The sequence below is a fragment of the Sorex fumeus genome, unplaced genomic scaffold (genome assembly GCF_029834395.1).
Source record: "Sorex fumeus unplaced genomic scaffold, SorFum_2.1 ptg000013l, whole genome shotgun sequence".
NCBI lineage: Eukaryota > Metazoa > Chordata > Mammalia > Eulipotyphla > Soricidae > Sorex > Sorex fumeus.
Window position 1 is genome coordinate 12,108,735 of NW_026606070.1, and position 18,040 is coordinate 12,126,774.

Genomic DNA, 18,040 nt, shown 5'->3' on the forward strand with positions numbered 1-18,040 from the left:
TAGAGGGCAGGCGGAGGAACAATACCTGCCCTGTGTGAAGCAGCCCAGCGGAAACGACCTACTGCAAAGCCAGGAGCCATCTCTTCAGCAAATGTCCTGAGATTCGTTTGTGTGTCTACATTCACCTCCTTTGACCACCTATCACTTCCTCGCTGAGACTTCATATCTTCTTAAGATAAGAAGATAAGAATAGATAAGACTTGCTTATCTAAAAATTGTAACCTCCCACACTCCAAGTCCCTCTGATCTATTTTTAAACAGTATACTTATCTTTTAACATCCCATGCAAGCTACTCATTTATGCTGTGTACTGTGACATCTCCTCAGACAAAAACTTAACAAAGGTAGATGTCTTTCATTATTTAGTTCCCTGATGTATCCCATGTTCTTAGAACCTCCCTGGCACTAATAGGTTCTCAGTTAATCCATAGTGAATGGAAAGGAATGGAAGGAAATGAAGACTGGAGATAAAGGGTTTTCCATCTAGTTTCCAAAGATTTGTGAACAAAATACTCTCTCTAAAAATGGGAATTCAAGGAAGATGTTGAAGAGAACAATTAGTTGAAAAGCAAAATGACATAACTTTGAGTAGAGATGGGAGAGAAAAATAGAAGCATTACAAGGTAAAGGTCGGGGGAAAATGTTTATGTATAAAGATGTATTTGACCAGACCCATAGAGGGAATTATACAAATGGATTTTTTGACTAAGGAAGTTGAAAAATAATTATAGGTATAGATGTATTTAAAGGACAAACTAACACCTAATATTTCTATGAAGAGAGAAAAATAAAGGGAAAAATTGAAACTGTGAAAAATGATAATTCAGCAAAGTTTAGCTATAAATTTAGGCATTTGTAAGTCGAGAACATTTATTTCAAGATGAAAGAAATAAGTGATAGATAAGAGTCCCAGAGACTCTTTTTTTTAATAGAAATTTCAGGACAACATTTAAAATCAAAACATCATTTGATCACTTGACATCCCATTACTCATCAATTTGCTCGAGTGGGTGCCAATAATGTCTCCATTCATCCCTGTCATGTGCTAGTGTAGCCCAATGGTGTCTGCTTGCTCCAGGAACTTGAAGAGCCTCAAATTGATCGTTCAGGGTCTTGACAAAGAAGGCGGCCATGCGATCTTTTGATGTCCCGTGGAATCTACTCGGTAATGGCTCTAGTCCAGTGGTCATCTCCAAATCTCATTACGTGTCCAGCCCATCTGATTTTCTACCCCTTGGCAAACGAGACAGCATCCCTGATTCTCGATGGTCGACAGAGGTTGGAACTCCGGATTCTTTCTCTCATTTGAATGAATCGTGATACTCTGAGTATAGCTCTTTTGATTCCTCTTTGGGAGACCCAAATAGCGTTCTCATTCTGTTTTCCTAGGGCCCAGGTCTTTGAGGCATATGTTAATGCAGTAAGAATGGTAGAATTGAAGAGATGTGCCTAGAGCCGGAGGTTCTTCATCCTCTTAGCTATTTCTTCGATGCTCTTGAAGGCGTTCCCAGCTGCTCTCTTCCTTCTGAGCAACTCAGGTGCCAGGTCATTCGTCATGTTGAGTTCTCGACCTAGGTACACATAACTGTTGCATTCAAAGATGTCCATTCCGTTGAGAGCAAATGGAACATCAGGAACAAGTTTGTTTCTCACAAACATTGTCTTTGTGAGATTCAGCCATAGTCTGACCTTTCCATATTCACGGTCAAAGTCAGCCAGCATTTGTAAATGTAAAATCAAAACGACAAAACATTATATTTCTAAAATAAGTAAAGTTTCACACTTTCAGATCTTCTTTAGTTTATGAGAACTTTTTGGGGGTGTAAATGATTTAATGGGTGATTTTATTTCATAGTAAATGACTATTAAACACCCCGTAAGCTGACAAATAACAAGCGGCATAAGATTTTCTAAAGAAGTTAAAGTAATTTCTCAGATTTTTAGCATGTCTAGATAAAAGTTAAAAGCAAACGTTTATTGTAAATCCCTGTTTATTATAAAACCCTGTTCTAACTTAGATCCCAGATTTTAACTTAGAACCAGGTACAAACCACTCAACAATTCAGTGACTGAGATAAGATCCACCGGCGCTCGGTGTGGGGTCCATGCCCAAATCTCCGGCTTGGATTGGACTCGGGACAGGAGAGAACTGAGCAGGACAGAACTGATCTTGCTGGGAGAATCAAAGCAGAGTCCAGAACAGAACAGGAAGCTTTTAGTCCCATTTAAGAAGTTTAGATTTAAAAAAAAAAAAAAGAAGTTTAGATTATCAAGTGCCTCCAGTATCAAACTGGAAGAAAACAACAACAAAAATCCACAAACTCAGGGATTATCATCTTCAAAAGAAGATTTCAGAAGAGTCACTGTCACTGTCCTCCAGTTGTTCATCGATTTGCTTGAGGAGACCCAGTAACATTGTGAGACTTGTTACTGTGTTTGGCATATCGGATATGTCATGTGTAGCTTGCCAGGCTTTGCCGTGAGGGTGAGATACTCTCGATAGCTTGCCGGGTCTCCGAGAGGGGCAGAGGAATCGAACTCGGGTCAGCCGTGTCAGCCACATGCAAGTATTTATTTGAAATCAAACTGCTCTTCATGTTTATCTCACCCCCATGTTTTCAGTGTGCTCTATTGAGCACCCTAAAGAATGTGGTATTTTCATTGCCTTCATAGATTCATATCTATTCATCTATTAACGAGTGTCTTCTTCTTTCTCATACGTCATGAGTCCCTTGAAACACATTAACTTTTTCTATCTTTCCAATTTACAATAGCTGTCACATTTTAACGGTGGTTATAAATATTATAATTGATTATTTGTACTATCATATACCATTAAAGTTAATTCAGTCTATACCCACGTATTTATATTTTACATTCTCTCTGGTACTATTACTTGGATCTTTAGTGTTCACTTTTATGTATGTCTACTGATGACCTAATCTTTGGCTTCTGTTTCTCTGATGTTATCTTTATTTCATCCCCTTTTTTGTTTGCTTTTGGTTTGGGGACCTCACCCATAGGTGCTTAGGAGAGACCCACTCCTAGCGGTGCTTGGGGTTCAGTGAGGTGCTAGGGATCAAACCCAATATCTCCCTGTCCTGCATTCTCATTTTCAAAGAATATTTGCTAAGCATATAATTCTAGATTAACCTTTCTTCCTATCTTTGGAAAGCGTGTGTTCTGACTTCCATTGTTTATTTTAACAAGTCAGCTCTGAATTTAATTGTTGATTCAAATGGACTCTGCCTTTGTTGCTCTGGCAGTCTTAAAATTATGCTTGTCTTTGTCTTTGGTTTTTTCGGTTGTTTTTTAGCAGCCTGTTTTTATATGTTCATATATGTCATTCACAGTATTAAAAGAATCTCTTTGGGGTTTAGGGTAATCCTGCTTGAATCTGTGGAAATCTCTGCCTCCTTTAATCAAACTTTGGGGATCTATAACTATTATCTTTCTATTATCCATATTCTTTCTCTTGGTTTTCTACCATGTCACTCTGTCTTCTCATATGCCTGGTTAATCTTATTGTATGACATATCTATAATATTGAACAGATGATTTTGAACTTGGGAAAGAGGTTATCATCTTCTAAGAGCCTTCATTCATACTAAGGATGCCAACAATCCCAGATCTGTTCAATCGAATCAGGAGGTACGATTACTTGAAGCTAAGAGTCACTGAGGGCAGATCTGGTTCCTACTCAACTTTACTCTTCAAAAAGAACATTTTTTTCCCAGCACATTTTGCTTTTCTGTTCTAACCCAAAGCCTTGTGTGCACACCAGAACCAGAACAAAATGTTCCTCTTACCTTTGGTGGGGAACATTTTCTCATGGAAGCTTGATTTTTTTTTTTGAGAAATACAACGTACTATATATCGTTAATTCTATTCTTTTTGCTTTTGTTCTTGCAAAATTTTAGCAGCCCCATCTGTGAAAAGTGCAGCTTCTCGTTCATTCCATTCTTCCCCTAAGAAGTCTCCAGTTCACTCACTCCTAACTAGTTCAAATGAAGACTCAGTAGGCTCCGCATCACGTTATAGGCCAACCAAACCTCATTCACCTGCTGATTCTGTTAAAGGTAAGGGTGATAAGATATCGCTAATAAGATCAGCTTCTTTCCTACTCTGGTGAATTGAAAGTTCTTTTTAATAACAGATTTAATGATATATTTACAAGTTCTTGGTATATAATAAAAGTGGGTCTTAAATAGGACAGCTATTGTAGATCTTATACAACTATATTAGGTGAATATTTTTATATGTAAATATATCTTTTTGTTCATGGATGTAAATAATAAACCTTTCCTTTGTTTTATTGTAAGATTTTAGGTGTTCTCTTAAACGCTGCAAGTGGCTATTCTTATTTATATTCTCTCATGGGCCTCTTCAGTCTTTACTGACAAAAGTAAAGGCTGAAAATGAAACACAAACTTAGCTCAGGACCTTGCTGGGCCAGGACCCCTCAAATACAAAGAATGGGCACTCTCACTTGACTCATAGAGCTGGCCCTAAAATGTTCTTTTAAAAAGTTTAAGTGCAAGACAGTTGGGAAAAGTGGTTTGTTTTGGAATAAGTTCTTGATAAAGGTAAAGCCCTCCCGTTGATCGTCGATTTGCTCGAGCGGGCCCAGTAACGTCTCCATTGGAGACTTTGTTGTTACTGTGTCTGGCATATCAAATACTCTCGGTAGCTTGCCGGGCTCTCCGAGAGGGGCGGAGGAATCGAACTCGGGTTGGCCATGTTGACCGCTTGGAAGGCGAACGCCCTACCCGCTGTGCTATCGCTCCAGCCCTAAGTTCTTGATAAATATAAATATATTTTACAAATATATTTATGTAACTTGAAATATTTCTCATCATATGTGATAGTGGCCCAGTGTTATAGGAAAACATTTCCTTTATAAAGGATAACCTAATCAAGTGTTAGCATTAAAAAATAAACTGTCAACTTAATCTTTTGGAATTTATTTATAATGCAGAAGGTAACTTTAAACTTGAAATGTTCTTACTATTCTCATCCCATTTAATACTTTTTAGTTAAGCAGTAGTAAACCAGATTGGGTTTTAAATCAAATCAAGTTTTAAATATGGTCATAGATGAGCATCAGGTTTCTGAATGATCATTGCTGAAGATAATTTGCATGTTTAAAAATTTGAATAAAAATTCTAGAAATATATTTTTGTATGACATAATATTATTCTTGTAATTCCCTTCATTAGGTGTGTTACTTTTTCATCCCCAGAAAAAAATCAAATCAAATATTCTATTATTGAATATTTTGATAAGGCATGTTTTATCCTAATATAGTGTTCTTAGGGGCTGGAGCGATAGCACAGCGGGTAGGGCGTTCGCCTTACACGCGGCCAACATGGCCGACCCGAGTTCGATTCCTCCGCCCCTCTCGGAGAGCCCGGCAAGCTACCGAGAGTATTCGATATGCCAGACACAGTAACAACAAAGTCTCCAATGGAGACGTTACTGGGCCCGCTCAAGCAAACCGACGATCAACGGGAGGGCCTTTACCTTTACCTAGTGTTCTTAAGTTTCTAATTTAAGTTTAACTTGTTAAAAGAAGATTTCTAAAAAGAAATATTAAACAGACTTTTAATATCACAGCTAAGCAATTTTCTAATAGCTTCACAGTCTCAACCAATAGAAACAACAGGGAAAACGTGCAGGAAGCTTCAGAACAGACTAGAAAGCTTACAAACGCTGGTGGAAGACCTACAGATGAAGAACCAAGGTACCTCACACATCTGGAGAGACAACACTTCCCACCCCCCCAATCCCTGCCCCAACCCCATCCCGAATGAATCCACATTCTCCCTATATGACTCCTGGCTGAAAATACTGAATTAGCAATTCAAATATAAGAGTGTAAATCACTATTATCTTTGAGCTCCTTATGCATCCTTAACCAGTTCCATTCTATATTCCTTATCAGTATCCCTCTCATCACCCCCACCCTGACTCTGTGGCAGGGCATTCCCTTTTGCTCTCTCTCTCTCCTTATGGGTGTTATGGTTTGTTTGGCCCCATTTTTATTTACACTTTAATTACATTTCTAAGTTTACCTGAGTAATGCAACCATTTAAGTAAGATGGGGTGTGTGTGTGTGTGTGTGTGTGTGTGTGTGTGTAGTGTGGAACATGAAGCTTTTCAAACTGTTTACAGTGGTGGCCTTTGAGAGGCGGGGCTCAGGATACTGAGTGGATAAGACTGACCTTTGTCTTTATAGCCTTCTGAGGTTTTCAATTATTTACAACTAGTACATATTACTTTTACAATAATAGTTATTGTGCTCATTTGAAAATGATGGAAAGAGTAGAAAATTATCATTAGGGTTTTTTTTCCATCATAAGTCTTAAAAGAAATGCTTTTGTACTTTGCAATTTTTAAATTCAGAAAATATTCGATAGCAGCAAGCTGATTTTTTAAAAAAACATATAATAGAATTTAAGGCCTGAGGAAAAGATGCTGTCTTAACTTTGTTTTATCAAAAATTTCAGCAATGTCTTCAATGATCAGAAATCAAGAAAAGAGGATACAGAAAGTGAAAGACCAGGAAAAAATGTTATTAAAATGATACTTTGCTTGCCTATCCTTTGCAGAGGAATGATGCCCAATTAATTGTGATGTACTTTAATTAGTGCTCAATGTACTTTTTTCTTTGTATGTGAAAATTTAATAAAAGATAATCTGTAAAATATCTTGAAATATGCTATGTTTCAATGTTCTCACAGTCAAGCTTCAAATAGTACTAGCTAGAGATAAAGGTATTCATACTTTGGGTATTAGTTTATGATAATACCAATGCGGTGGAATAATCCCATTTTTTAAACATGCATATGAATGTTTAGTTTTCATGGCTATTTTTTTCTCATTCTAGTCACTTTTATATGACTCACAGTTATAGTCATGTGTTTTTTTTTTCCCAACTCAAAAACATCGGTGTGGGGAAAAAACTTCTTGCATACGAAAGTGAAAAATGGGATGGAGCGTCCAGAACAGAGCAGGACAAACTCCAAACTGATGGGGACACTGTGTGTGACCCTGAAGGCACTGTTTGTCCTGTCAACAGCAGGGAAATTATTCAGAAAACAAACCCCAGGCTCCCCTAATCAAAGTTCTCAGGAAATTCTCTTTTCCCCATATTAATGGTTGAAATAAAAGGGGTGAAAAATGACGTTTTTCTCCAGCTAGTGGATCACTTCAACAGTTTGAATGGATGCAGCCTGTTTAGTAAGCCTTGGATCAATTGAGTGAAGGGGATTCTCTCTGGAGCACTTTCCAACAGTTCTCGATATCCTAAAGTCAATTCCATTCTGACACTATTTGACGTTTGACTATTGGACATTACCGTCATATTCTACATGGCTTAGGGCTCATGATTACAGCTCCCCTCCCCGATTACCACCACTTCAGATACAGAAATGAAACCATGCCAAAGATAACAGAGGCTGTTGGGCAGAAACTCACTGCCCAAACGTCTGCATTCCAGTTCCATAGTCCAGATGTCACTGAGAAATGGCCCATCTAGAAGCTGTTTCCAGGCCCACTGCCCCTCACATCCAGTTGTGGTCAAATTTTAGCAAGCATGTGAGATCCCTGAATAACCTCAGGATAGGAATTAATCGCTATTAATTGCTTCTCAGTCTTTGGGCTAAGATCAAGTGTGTACCTAAGCTCCAAATGGGTCGAGCATCATTCTCTACGCCCTTCCTAGTAGTGTTGCAGTTATATTTATGCCCTTCAACAGAAAAGAACCAGAATAAAAGTCTGACAAAAACATTTTATTCTTATTAAAAGTTACCTTCAAAAAAATAAAAAAAAAAAAGTTACCTTAATGTGTAAGAATTTCAGAACAGGGGGTCTGAGAGAAACAACAGGCAGAGCATTTGCCTTGCATACGTCTGACCTTGGTGTGTACCTTCCCTGACACCCCATGTGGTCACCTGAGCCCCCCACCAGGAGTGATCTGTGATTACAGGACAAGGAGCAAGTCCTGAGCATCGCTGAATATGGCACAAAAACAAACAAACAAAATTCCAGAAAGGCACGCATAACGCCACAGAGGCAACAAAGACCAAGAAGATGTTGGCATACTCTGCTGTGCTCTGAAGGGGAAAAACAGACTTCTCTCTCTCAGTGTCTGTTTCCTGGCTCTGCTATTAATGGAAGAAATAATCCGTATTTTGCATATAAGCAATTACAGCCCCATGATGCAGACAAATAATTCAGACATCCAGTCAGTATGTTAAAATTCAGGATTTACTAGGTTTTCAGATATAACAATTATTCAGTGTTTTTCTTCTTCATACAAAGATATATTCTGATATCACTGTGTTAGCATAATTTTGTTATCCCAGAAAAGGAGGTGGTGGGAAAGAAGAGAGAGACTCTCAGCTAACAGCCCTGAGATAGTCTTCGGTCCACCCAGCACGGGCGCATGAGAGCAGAGCCAGCTGGACAGAGGCCCAGTGAGTAAATGACAGGTCGCCCCCACCCCCCCATGACCAGGCTTTAGCTTCACCTCCGAGCCCCCTTCAAGGTCACTCCAGCCCCCTTGCTCAGCTCACACCTTCCCTTCATTCCTGCTCCCTGTCCTCGTGGAATGGCCCCAATGGCAGATTTCTTTCTTTCTTTCTTTCTTTCTTTCTTTCTTTCTTTTTTTTTTCTTTTTTTTTTTTTTTTTTTTGCTTTTTGAGTCACACCCGGAGATGCACAGGGATTACTCCTGGCAGTGCTCAGGGGACCATATGGGATGCTGGGAATCGAACCTGGGTTGGCCGCGTGCAAGGCAAACACCCTACCCGCTGTGCTATCGCTCCAGCCCCAATGGCAGATTTTGATCTGATTCCTTGTTTCTTCACCAGCCTCCAGTCATTAAAACAAAGACACGCTTACTACTTTCAAGCCACACTTGACATCCTTGCTCCCTTTAAGCCACACTTGACAGGTAAAATCAAGCAAGAAAGAAGCTTTAGGAGGCCTTAAGCTACTACCTCAAATTATTTTTTTTTAACTTTTTTTTGGTCACACTCGGCAATGCACAGGGGTTACTCCTGGCTCTGCACTCAGGATTACTCCTGGCAGAGATCGGGGGTCCGTATGGGATGCTAGGAATTGAACCCGGGTCACCCGCGTGCAAGGCAAATGCCCTACCCGCTGTGCTATCACTCCAGCCCCACTACCTCAACTTCTTGATCATATCTAATGACCTTCTAGTTCCGACTGGTGTGAAATATCCCTACACATAAGTGCGCATGCAGTAAGGAAAGGACACTTCCGCACTGCCCCCCATTGGAAACCGGCCCTTTCTCATATAGGCTTGTTTGAAGCCTGGTGTAAGGGTCACCCAGAAGCTCCAGCTTGAAGCCAGTCCTGCTGGCGGGTTTCCTTTCCATGCTCCCCGACCAGTTCACACCGGAGCTTGGCTAGGTTGCTCCCCAAAAGGACCTAGCCCTAAAGTATGGATCATCATTAACCTATCGTCAGTGCTGCAGGGGAGAAGCCCACGCTCACAGGACACATCAGAAGTCACTTGTTCCCTCCACATGCAGTTACATTTCCTGTATTTTCCATCAGCGCCATACAGTGGAACGGAAGTGGCAAGTTGTAGTGGCAGCCTCAGCCCCTCCAGCCCACTCCCGTCTTACCTGGCAGACCCCCCCAATCAGTGGATCCCCCACCACTTGTGAACCACTTTATCCTCAAAGCCACTCTCTAAGAATCGGTTGCTGCATTCTTCCCAGCGGGTAACGCGCCCGTTCTCCACCACCACAAACTTCCACTCCACCCCCGTGTCTGCGGGCAGTGACACGGATCGAGACCAGAGGCCGTCCTGGCTAGCCTGGAGTGGGACATACGTGTTCCACTTCCCGAGACTCTCGTGGTCTCCAGTTACTGCGAGGGCTTGCGTGTCAGTGCTGGGGATATAATGGGTCTGGAAGCGGACACTAACCCGCTCAGGCCCTGGGGACACAGCAACTACCCTTTCTGTTTTCACCACCTCTGCCTGATCCTTGGCTTCCACGAGGACGTCGCTGCCATAGTCCATTCCCTCGTTCGGGGTTACCACAAAAGCCTCAAGACTGCCACCCAGACCAATCTCTCCCCAGGACGAGTGCCGAGACACCACTTCCCAGTCCTCAGCGTCGGCTGAGTCCTGACTGTCCAGCCGTGCCAGGCCGGCTGCATTTGCTCTGTCCACACCAGGCAACTTCTCTACGAAACAAGGACTTGCTTTCATCACTGTGTCTTGTCCTTTGTGGAAGCCCCGTTCCCCTAGTGAAGAGTCCAGGGAACTCCTAGCGTTCCCCACCTCATGAGCCAGTGAGTCAGGGTCTGGAACCCAGCCCGAGGGAACACGCTCTCTCGAACCCTCACAGTCCTTTCCAGAAGGATTCTGCAGTTGGCTTGCTCCTCCCTTGCTAGGTCCTCGGGGCTCTGAGTCCAAACGCTCACTGCCTCCTTGGAGATGGTCTAAAAATCAAAAGGGAAACAAATATATTACATAATTGTGTTCAGCAAGTCAAATGAGAAGAATAAGTTAGGCTGAGAAAATTGGTTTAGTCATTAAAGACAACTAAATCTCTTGGCAGTACATAAAATCCGTCTCCGTGAACATGTTGATGTGGACTTGAGACACATATTAAACCGCATGTAAGTGTGAGCCACTGGTATCAATGTGTTCAAATCAACTAAATATACTTAGGAAAATCCCAAATCTGCAGGTATAACCACTGATAAATGGCACCCCCAAAGTGTGGGTGGATCAGTGGAATGGAAGTGGCAAGTTGTAGTGGCAGGGATATGAGCTTCACAGCCACACTACAGTAAAAGCTAACACTGGCATGGAACCAAACCAAGTTCCTTGACTCCCTTCGCCCCAAAGTGTACAGTTTGTCCAGACTGTGTGACCCAGGGCTGCCTGCCTACAACAAACAGCACTGTGCCCCCAGCACTGAGGATGTGGGCAGACCAGCGGCCAAGGCTCCTGGCTGAGAGCTGGGCAGGAGGGTGGGGAGACAGGATATGTTTGTCCTAAGAACCTCTTCCACAGACTACAGGCCTTTCTTATTGGCCCACATGGACTCCTTTCAATATGTTCCTCAAGAGGTTGGAGAGAGGGGCTGGAGCAATAGCACAGCAAGTAGGGCATTTGCCTTGCAAGCGGCCGACCTGGGTTCGATTCCCACCATCCCATATGGTCCCCTGAGCACCGCCAGGAGTAATTCCTGAGTCAGGAGTAACCCCTGTGCATTGCGGGTGTGACCTCCTCCCCCCCCCCCAAAAAAAAGAGGTTGGAGAAACACAGCTAAGGGGTTTGCATTGCCCGGGTCTGAACTGGGTTCTGAACCCAGCACCACATTCTGGCTCTTTGAGCTCTGCCAAGAATGATCCCTGAGCACAGAGCTAGGACTGAAAGCCCCGGGCACTTCCTGGTGCGGCCCAAAAACCATAAAGAAAACTGTTCAAATACAAAGCGGGAGCTCCTTCTTGGACAGCTCCCTGAGAGGCCGACAGTTCCCGAGGAAACCCCCATCCAAAGCCACACACTCAGCACCTTGTTCCAAAATCACAAACTCGGTCTTGTTCTTGGAAGTGGCAGTGACAGTCCCCGTTAGTTTTGTCTCTAATGACGGGTAACAAGAGAGGCCCGTTACTCTGAATTCCCAGCCTTGGAAGGAAAGCATGAGGTCAGCTGCCAGGAAAAGGAACAGCTAGAAGCGATCACCCCTCAAGATAGCGGGGCCCTGGGGCAGACCCTCCAGGGGCTGCCGGGGAACATCACTGAGCTAAAAATAAAGTCCACAGATGGCATTTTGTCCCTTAGCTGGAGGGGACAGTTGGCACAGGGTACTGCTGCGGTCCCTCCTGCCCTGGTGCAGAATCCCTGATGCACTTCTCACTGGAACTGAGTCCAGTCAAGTCCCTTAAATTCGTCTCTTTTTTTTGTTTGTTTGTTTTTTCTTTTTGGGTCACACCCGGCGATACACAGGGGTTACTCCTGGCTCTGCACACAGAAATTACTCCTGGCGCTGCTCAGGGAACCATATGGGATGCTGGGAATCGAACCCAGGTCAGCCGCGTGCAAGGCAAACGCCCTACCCACTGTGCTATCGCTGTAGCCCCTTAAATTCGTCTCTTCCCCAGGCTGAGACATCTCAGAAAGGGTGAACCTGGGGCGGAGCTGAAAGGTCCAGAGTGTGGGTGGCCCTCGGGGAGGGGGGGGGGGATGTGGGGGGGGGGGGCACTGGGCCCTCTGCCAAGGCCTTTCTGACCAAAGTCCTAGCTGAACTTCGCGTCCAAACAGCGGGTGTCCCCAAACTCCCAAATTTTCCTCGGGCTGGGCTGGGCGGAGAGGGGCATGTGAGGGGGGCGTGGAAACGGGTCCGGGACCCTGTCCGCCGGGACTGAAGGGCAGGACGAACGCCCTAGCCCGAAACTCGCCCCTCACGTCCAGGCTGCTCAGCGGGGAGCCCGGGGGCGGGGGGCGCTGAGGATTGGCCAGGAGGGCCAGTCTGGGCCTCGGTGCCAGAAGAAAAAAACACCCCGCCCAGGGCTGGAGAAGAGGGCCGTGGGGGGGGGGGGGGAGGGGGTGTCCTGGACCTGGAGGGAATGGGGACGCCGGGAGAGCTCAGGGTGGGCACCGCACACGTGCCTTCGAGGGACCATACCTGGCTTGCTGTCCAGCTGCCCCTTGCAAGGTCCCGGGCTCCGGGGGTCGCCACCTCCCGGCGCCGCAGCCTTCCCGGGGGGCGCGTCCTGCTCCATCTCCGCGCGCCCCGCGTCGTCCCCGCCCCGTAGCAGCCAGACGACCAGCGCCCCGGCCAGACCCCCTCCGACCAGCAGGGCGGACCAGACGGCGCCCATGGCCCCGGGGCCACCGCCGCAGGGAGCGCCAGCCCCAGACTCCGCCGTCCCCGCCCGCCCTGGCCTTTTACGCGCCCCGGCCGGCCCGGCCCCCTGCTAGCCCCGCCCCGGGTGCGGGACACCCCTGCGCAGGGTCCGAGCGCGCCCAGCCGCCCCCCGCCGGTGCACTAGAGGGCTGGGCAAAGACCCGAGCAGCTGCCAGCGCCAGTCCGTCAGCCTTCTTGCCCGTTGGGAACTTGGTGGTTGCCAAACGCGCGCGCGCTCGCCTGCACCGACGGGTTAATAAGCAAACGCGCAACCCTCTGTTCCGCGCTGGCGTGCCAGCCTGGTGTGCCAGCCTGGCGTTTCACTGCACAGAACCGTCCGCGTCTCTAAGTGGCCTCCTCTGTTGGTTTGATGGCTTCGCAGCCCAATTTAACGCTCACGATGCACCCCCTACCTACTGCAGAGTGAGACTCTCCTTGAAGTTATGCACTTTTTCCTCCCTTTTTTTGGCGGGGTGAGGGGGGGTCTCACCCGATGGTGCTCAGGACTTACTCCTGGCTCTGTCCTAGGGTGCCCGTGGCTCAAAGCGGGTCGGCGGCCTGCTCCACTACCTCCCGCAAAGAACGTCCTGGCTGAACTCTCTAAGGCTGCGAGATTATCCCTGACTTAGTCCTCACAGTGCAGCCTCCAGCGCGTCAGCGCCTGTCTGCTGGATCAAAGTTGACCCCGATACTTTTCTCCCACGCATTCTTTCCCCCGGTAGCAGGAAAGAGTTTGGGTCACACCCGAACGTGCTCAGGGCTTTCCTGGCTTTTGCTCAGGGATCACTCTAGGCAGGGCAGGGCTCTAGAGCTATATGAAGTGCCCAGGATGTCTGGCCACCCACGTGTCAAGGCAAAGTCTTACCTGCTGTACTATCTCTCCTGACTCCTTTTCCCACTGTCTAATTTGTTTTTTAAACATTATCACCTCATTTTTATTTTTATATTTTTAAATTTTTATTAGCGAGACACCATGAGGTACAGTTGTAGACTTACAAATTTCTGTGCTTGGGTTTCAATTATACAATGATCAAATACCCATCCCTCCACCAGTGACCATTTCCCACCACCACGGATCCCAGTATCTCTCCCACCCCCCCCATCCCCCCCTTCTTACCCTGCCTCTGTGGCAGGGCATTCCCTTTTGTTCTCTCTCCTATTGGGTGTTGTGGTTTGCAAAAGAGGCAATGGGTGACACTCATGTTTGGTCTATAGTCTACTTTCAGCATGCTTCTCCCATCCTGGGAGGCTCCTCCCAACACCTTCATTTGGTGCTCCCTTCTCTATCTGAGCTCCCTTTTCCCCTAGCATGTGTGGCTGGCCTCCAAGCCATGGAGTAAAATTCCTGGTACTAATCTCAGCCATTCTTGGGTGTTAGTCTCCTATTTTGTTACTTTATGTTCCCCAGATGAATGCAATCTTTCTATGTCTATCCCTTTCTTTCTGAGTCATTTTGCTTAACATGATACTTTCCATGTAGTACCACTTGTATGTAAATTTCATGACTTCCATCTTTTCTAACAGCTATATAGTACTCCATTGTGTAAATGTACTAAAGTTTCTTTAACCAGTCATCTGTTCTCGGGCACTCAGTTTTTTTCCAGATCTGGCTAATGTAAAAAAATTGTTTTTAAATTTGTATTTGTACTTCGGCACCGTGATTTACAAAGCTTTTAATAACAGCATTTGGGACATTCACTGTCTCCAAACTCACCCCTAAGTGTCAACTTTCCCTCCAATATTCCCCACTCTCTCCACTCTGCCTCTTTATCAAAGTCATTTTTAAATGTTGCCTATTGTAGTTTGGGCCACATGGTTACAATAACGTTTACTTATTATTGTTTTGGTTTGGGGGGGTCACACACTCAATGCTCAGGATTTACTCAGGGATTCTCTCCTGGTGTTGCTCAGGGGACCACATAGGATGCTGCGGATTGAACCAGGTGGGCGGCATGCAAGGCAAGCCCCCGTCCCACTGTACTGTCTCTCCAGCCCCAACTTATGGTTTTTACCTACATAATTACCTCACCTCTAAACCATCTAGTGTCTAGGAGCCTTGGCCCTTATGAAATCACCAGTCTGCCTTCTCTTTTCCTGCCCTGATTCCCTGCCCACTGGCATTTGCTTAACTTTCAAGGTCTCTAGGACACAGCTCCATGAGCTTTTCCAGAACTTTCTCCAGCCATTACTTGTACTCAGATCCCCTGGTGTTCTCTCACCGGAACCTTCACTCACTCATGTCTATAGATTTCCTAAAAGTCACTTACCATGAAACTTTTTACCCAGAGATCTATCCTTCATCTCACCTCCAGCCCGTGTATTGAAATGTCTTCTTTCCTTTTGAACTCTGAGCACATACTTTATAAAAGCGAATATGAAGGGCGTTCGCCTTACAAGCGGCCAACATGGCCGACCCGAGTTCGATTCCTCCGCCCCTCTCGGAGAGCCCGGCAAGCTACCGAGAGTATTCGATATGCCAGACACAGTAACAACAAAGTCTCCAATGGAGACGTTACTGGGCCCGCTCGAGCAAATCGACGATCAACGGGAGGGCCTTTACCTTTACCTTTTATGAACTCATCTCAACTATAATTTTGCTTTGGATTGACCTCAGTCCTCTCTAAGATACAGATTCCTTGAGAACTTCTTCCTTGGAATCCTTTGGGTGCCATGTGTAACACCTAATACCTTTCGATTTATTGCTTCTTTTCATTGAGTGCCTAATATTTATTGAGTATCTACTGCTGTCCCTACGCCAAATGCCTTATAAGGATGAGCTCACCTAATGCCTTCAGAGGAGTCATCTTAAGGCATTATAACATCAAAACAAGTCACAGAGCTGATGAGTGATGGCGCTGGGATTTGAACCCAGTACTCTGACCTTCCAGGACCCATGCCCCGAAACTGATGACACTGAAACCTAATGGCTATTAAATCTTGTTGAAATTTCAAAGCTTAAATCTTGAAACAAGTATGCAAGTTTGGATGTGGAACGCCAGAGGATTCCCCCTTGGATTCACCATAACTGTTGTCATTCCAACAGTTATGGTGAATTTCAACCTGACTTGGTTTGTCATTTCTCTTTGTGTAAGCCCTGGCCTTGGGGAAACATAGCCACCAACAGCAGCAGCTGTTTATAACTCTCAAGCCTCCAAGTCCAGCTTCTCCATATAATGTTAACTAACAAATGCAACCTTCCTGCAATGCAGTCACATTGGACCTGCCAGTTTCTAACTGCGATCACTCGAAATCCTCTGACTCATCTTGGGTCCAAAATAGACTTAGGGTTGGGATCTCTTACACTATAAGATGAAACCTTTAGCAGGAAGGAATATCTGTGTTGGGATAATTAGTTCATTACAGAGAGAAAGATAAAGTTAGATTACTTTGTATCACAGACGATGGTAGATTTTTTTTTATAATTTATTTCTTTATTGAATCACTGTGGAAAAGTTACAGAGCTTTCGGGTTTAGGTCTCAGTCATGTAAATATCAAACACATTTCCCTTTACCAATACTTATTTTTAACGCAAACCCCAATAGAACCCCACCTCCCACCCCTCCCAATTCCTGTGAGGCAGATGAGTTCTAGTTAATACTCTATCTACTTTGACTAGATACATTGATTCGATAGAAGATGCACAATTATTGTTTAGAGTTTACGACCCCCCCTCCAATCAGACATGGTAAAACAGCGTTGTGAAATGATTTGCTTCCTACAGCTGGGTTTAAGAATAAAATGATGGTTTTGGATTTCTGCTATTTTACTTATTAACCCTGGAAGTATTTCTATTAAAAGTTAGATAGTTAAGAGATTGGTTTCTGTGCTCTGGAGTCATGGCCGTGCCGGAGAGCCACTCGTGGGGGGCAGCTGGTGACCTCGGTCGGGCATGAAGGACGGACCAGAATGCCCCCCTTCCCATGAGGTCCCTGCCGCCCCCACCCCCGGCTCAAACCTGCTGTCCACCAGGCTCCCCTGCGGCCGCCATCTTTCTTTCCAGAGAGGATTGGGCGAATGGAGCAACACCCTTTCCCCTCCAGGCAGGCATGCTGGTGCGGTGTTAGGTAAATATTTCAGTTACAATACTAGTAGAACAAAATTCCAGAGACTTTCCTGGTAATATTATACAAGAACTGAACTGTCCTCTCGTCGTTCATTGATTTGCTCCAGCGGGGCCAGTAACGTCTCCATTTTGATTTTGAGACTTGTTGTTACTGTGTTTGGCATATCGAATACATCATGGGTTTCTTGGCAGGCTTTGCCGTGCGGGCAAGATACTCTCGGTAGCTTGCCGGGCTTTCCAAGAGGGGCGGAGGAATCGAACCTGGCTGGGTTGGGCTGGCTGCACGCAAGGCAAACACCCTACGACTGTGCTATCGCTCCAGCCCCTGGAGCTCTCTTATATTACATAAGAGAAAGAAAACATACACCTTGACTTCATCAAATTAAGGTCAACTGATTAATGAAGGGTACTTTAGAGAAATTAGAAAAAAATAGCAGATAAATCAAGATAGGGAGAAAGTATCTGTGTTGTTAAAACTGATAAGGGAGTAAAATGTGGACACATAACTAATAGATTCTGACAAGCTGACGAGACATGAGACCCAATACAAAATGAGCAGGTGGTGCTTTTTCTCAATGCGTAGGATATACCTCGAACATAATAGGCACTCATTAGTTTTGGGATGGATAAGATGCAGAAGTGTGCTCTGGGCGCTATCTTAGTGCACCAAAAGCCCTGGTCTAGAGACTCCCAGTTGAATCCCAAAATGGATTAGTGCCCTACAAAGATGTCTCTGGAACTGAACCATTTACAATCTTAAAATTCCAGAAGTGCGTGGCCTCTCATGGTATTCAAAATGAGCAATGGAAAATAAATTATTTAGCGTATGCCCCTGGCAGGCAGGTTTGAAGGTTTGAATGGTGGTGGGAAAATTTGAAGGAACTATAATGCCACAAAGTAGAGAGAGAGTATGGGGGAAATTGTCTGCCATAAAGGCAGGGTGAGGACTGGTATGGTGGGGGGAGTTTACTGGGAACATTGGTGGTGGAAAATATGCACTGGTGGAGGGATGGGTGTTCAATCATTGTAAGGCTGAATCTCAAACATGAAGGTTTTGTAACTGCATCTCAA

General features: G+C 45.0%; 2 protein-coding genes across 3 annotated transcripts in view; one reads left to right on the forward strand and one right to left on the reverse strand.

Annotated features, from left to right (window-relative positions):
* Window positions 1-6,586, forward strand: part of CCDC158 (coiled-coil domain containing 158) — a 57,513-nt gene extending 50,927 nt beyond the window's left edge. The window contains exons 21-23 of the mRNA XM_056111153.1: window positions 3,921-4,079; window positions 5,636-5,743; window positions 6,510-6,586. Of these exons, the coding sequence (XP_055967128.1) occupies window positions 3,921-4,079; window positions 5,636-5,743; window positions 6,510-6,586 (344 nt within the window). The remainder of the gene's footprint in view (window positions 1-3,920; window positions 4,080-5,635; window positions 5,744-6,509) is intronic.
* Window positions 6,587-8,006: 1,420 nt separating this feature from the next.
* On the reverse strand, window positions 8,007-12,904 carry STBD1 (starch binding domain 1). 2 transcript variants are annotated; one of them, XR_008792012.1, is made up of 3 exons: window positions 12,684-12,904; window positions 9,195-10,485; window positions 8,007-9,005 (listed from the first exon to the last, which is right to left on the reverse strand). XR_008792012.1 is itself a non-coding variant. In XM_056111155.1 (2 exons), the coding sequence occupies exons 1-2, from the start codon at window positions 12,877-12,879 to the stop codon at window positions 9,677-9,679; spliced, it is 1,005 nt and encodes a 334-aa protein (XP_055967130.1). In that variant the 5' UTR covers window positions 12,880-12,904; the 3' UTR covers window positions 8,008-9,676. The 2 variants fall into 2 exon arrangements, 1 of the variants encoding a protein (XP_055967130.1); XM_056111155.1 differs by having other exon boundaries at window positions 8,008-10,485.
* Window positions 12,905-18,040: the final 5,136 nt, after the last annotated feature.

Coding starts and splice junctions, on each gene's coding strand:
- STBD1 (XM_056111155.1), bottom strand. CDS start 12,879: ATGGGCGCCGTCTGGTCCGCCCTGCTGGTCGGAGGGGGTCTGGCCGGG. Junction 10,486..12,683: donor GCAGCTGGACAGCAAGCCAG/GTATGGTCCCTC, acceptor TTTGATTTTTAG/ACCATCTCCAAGGAGGCAGT.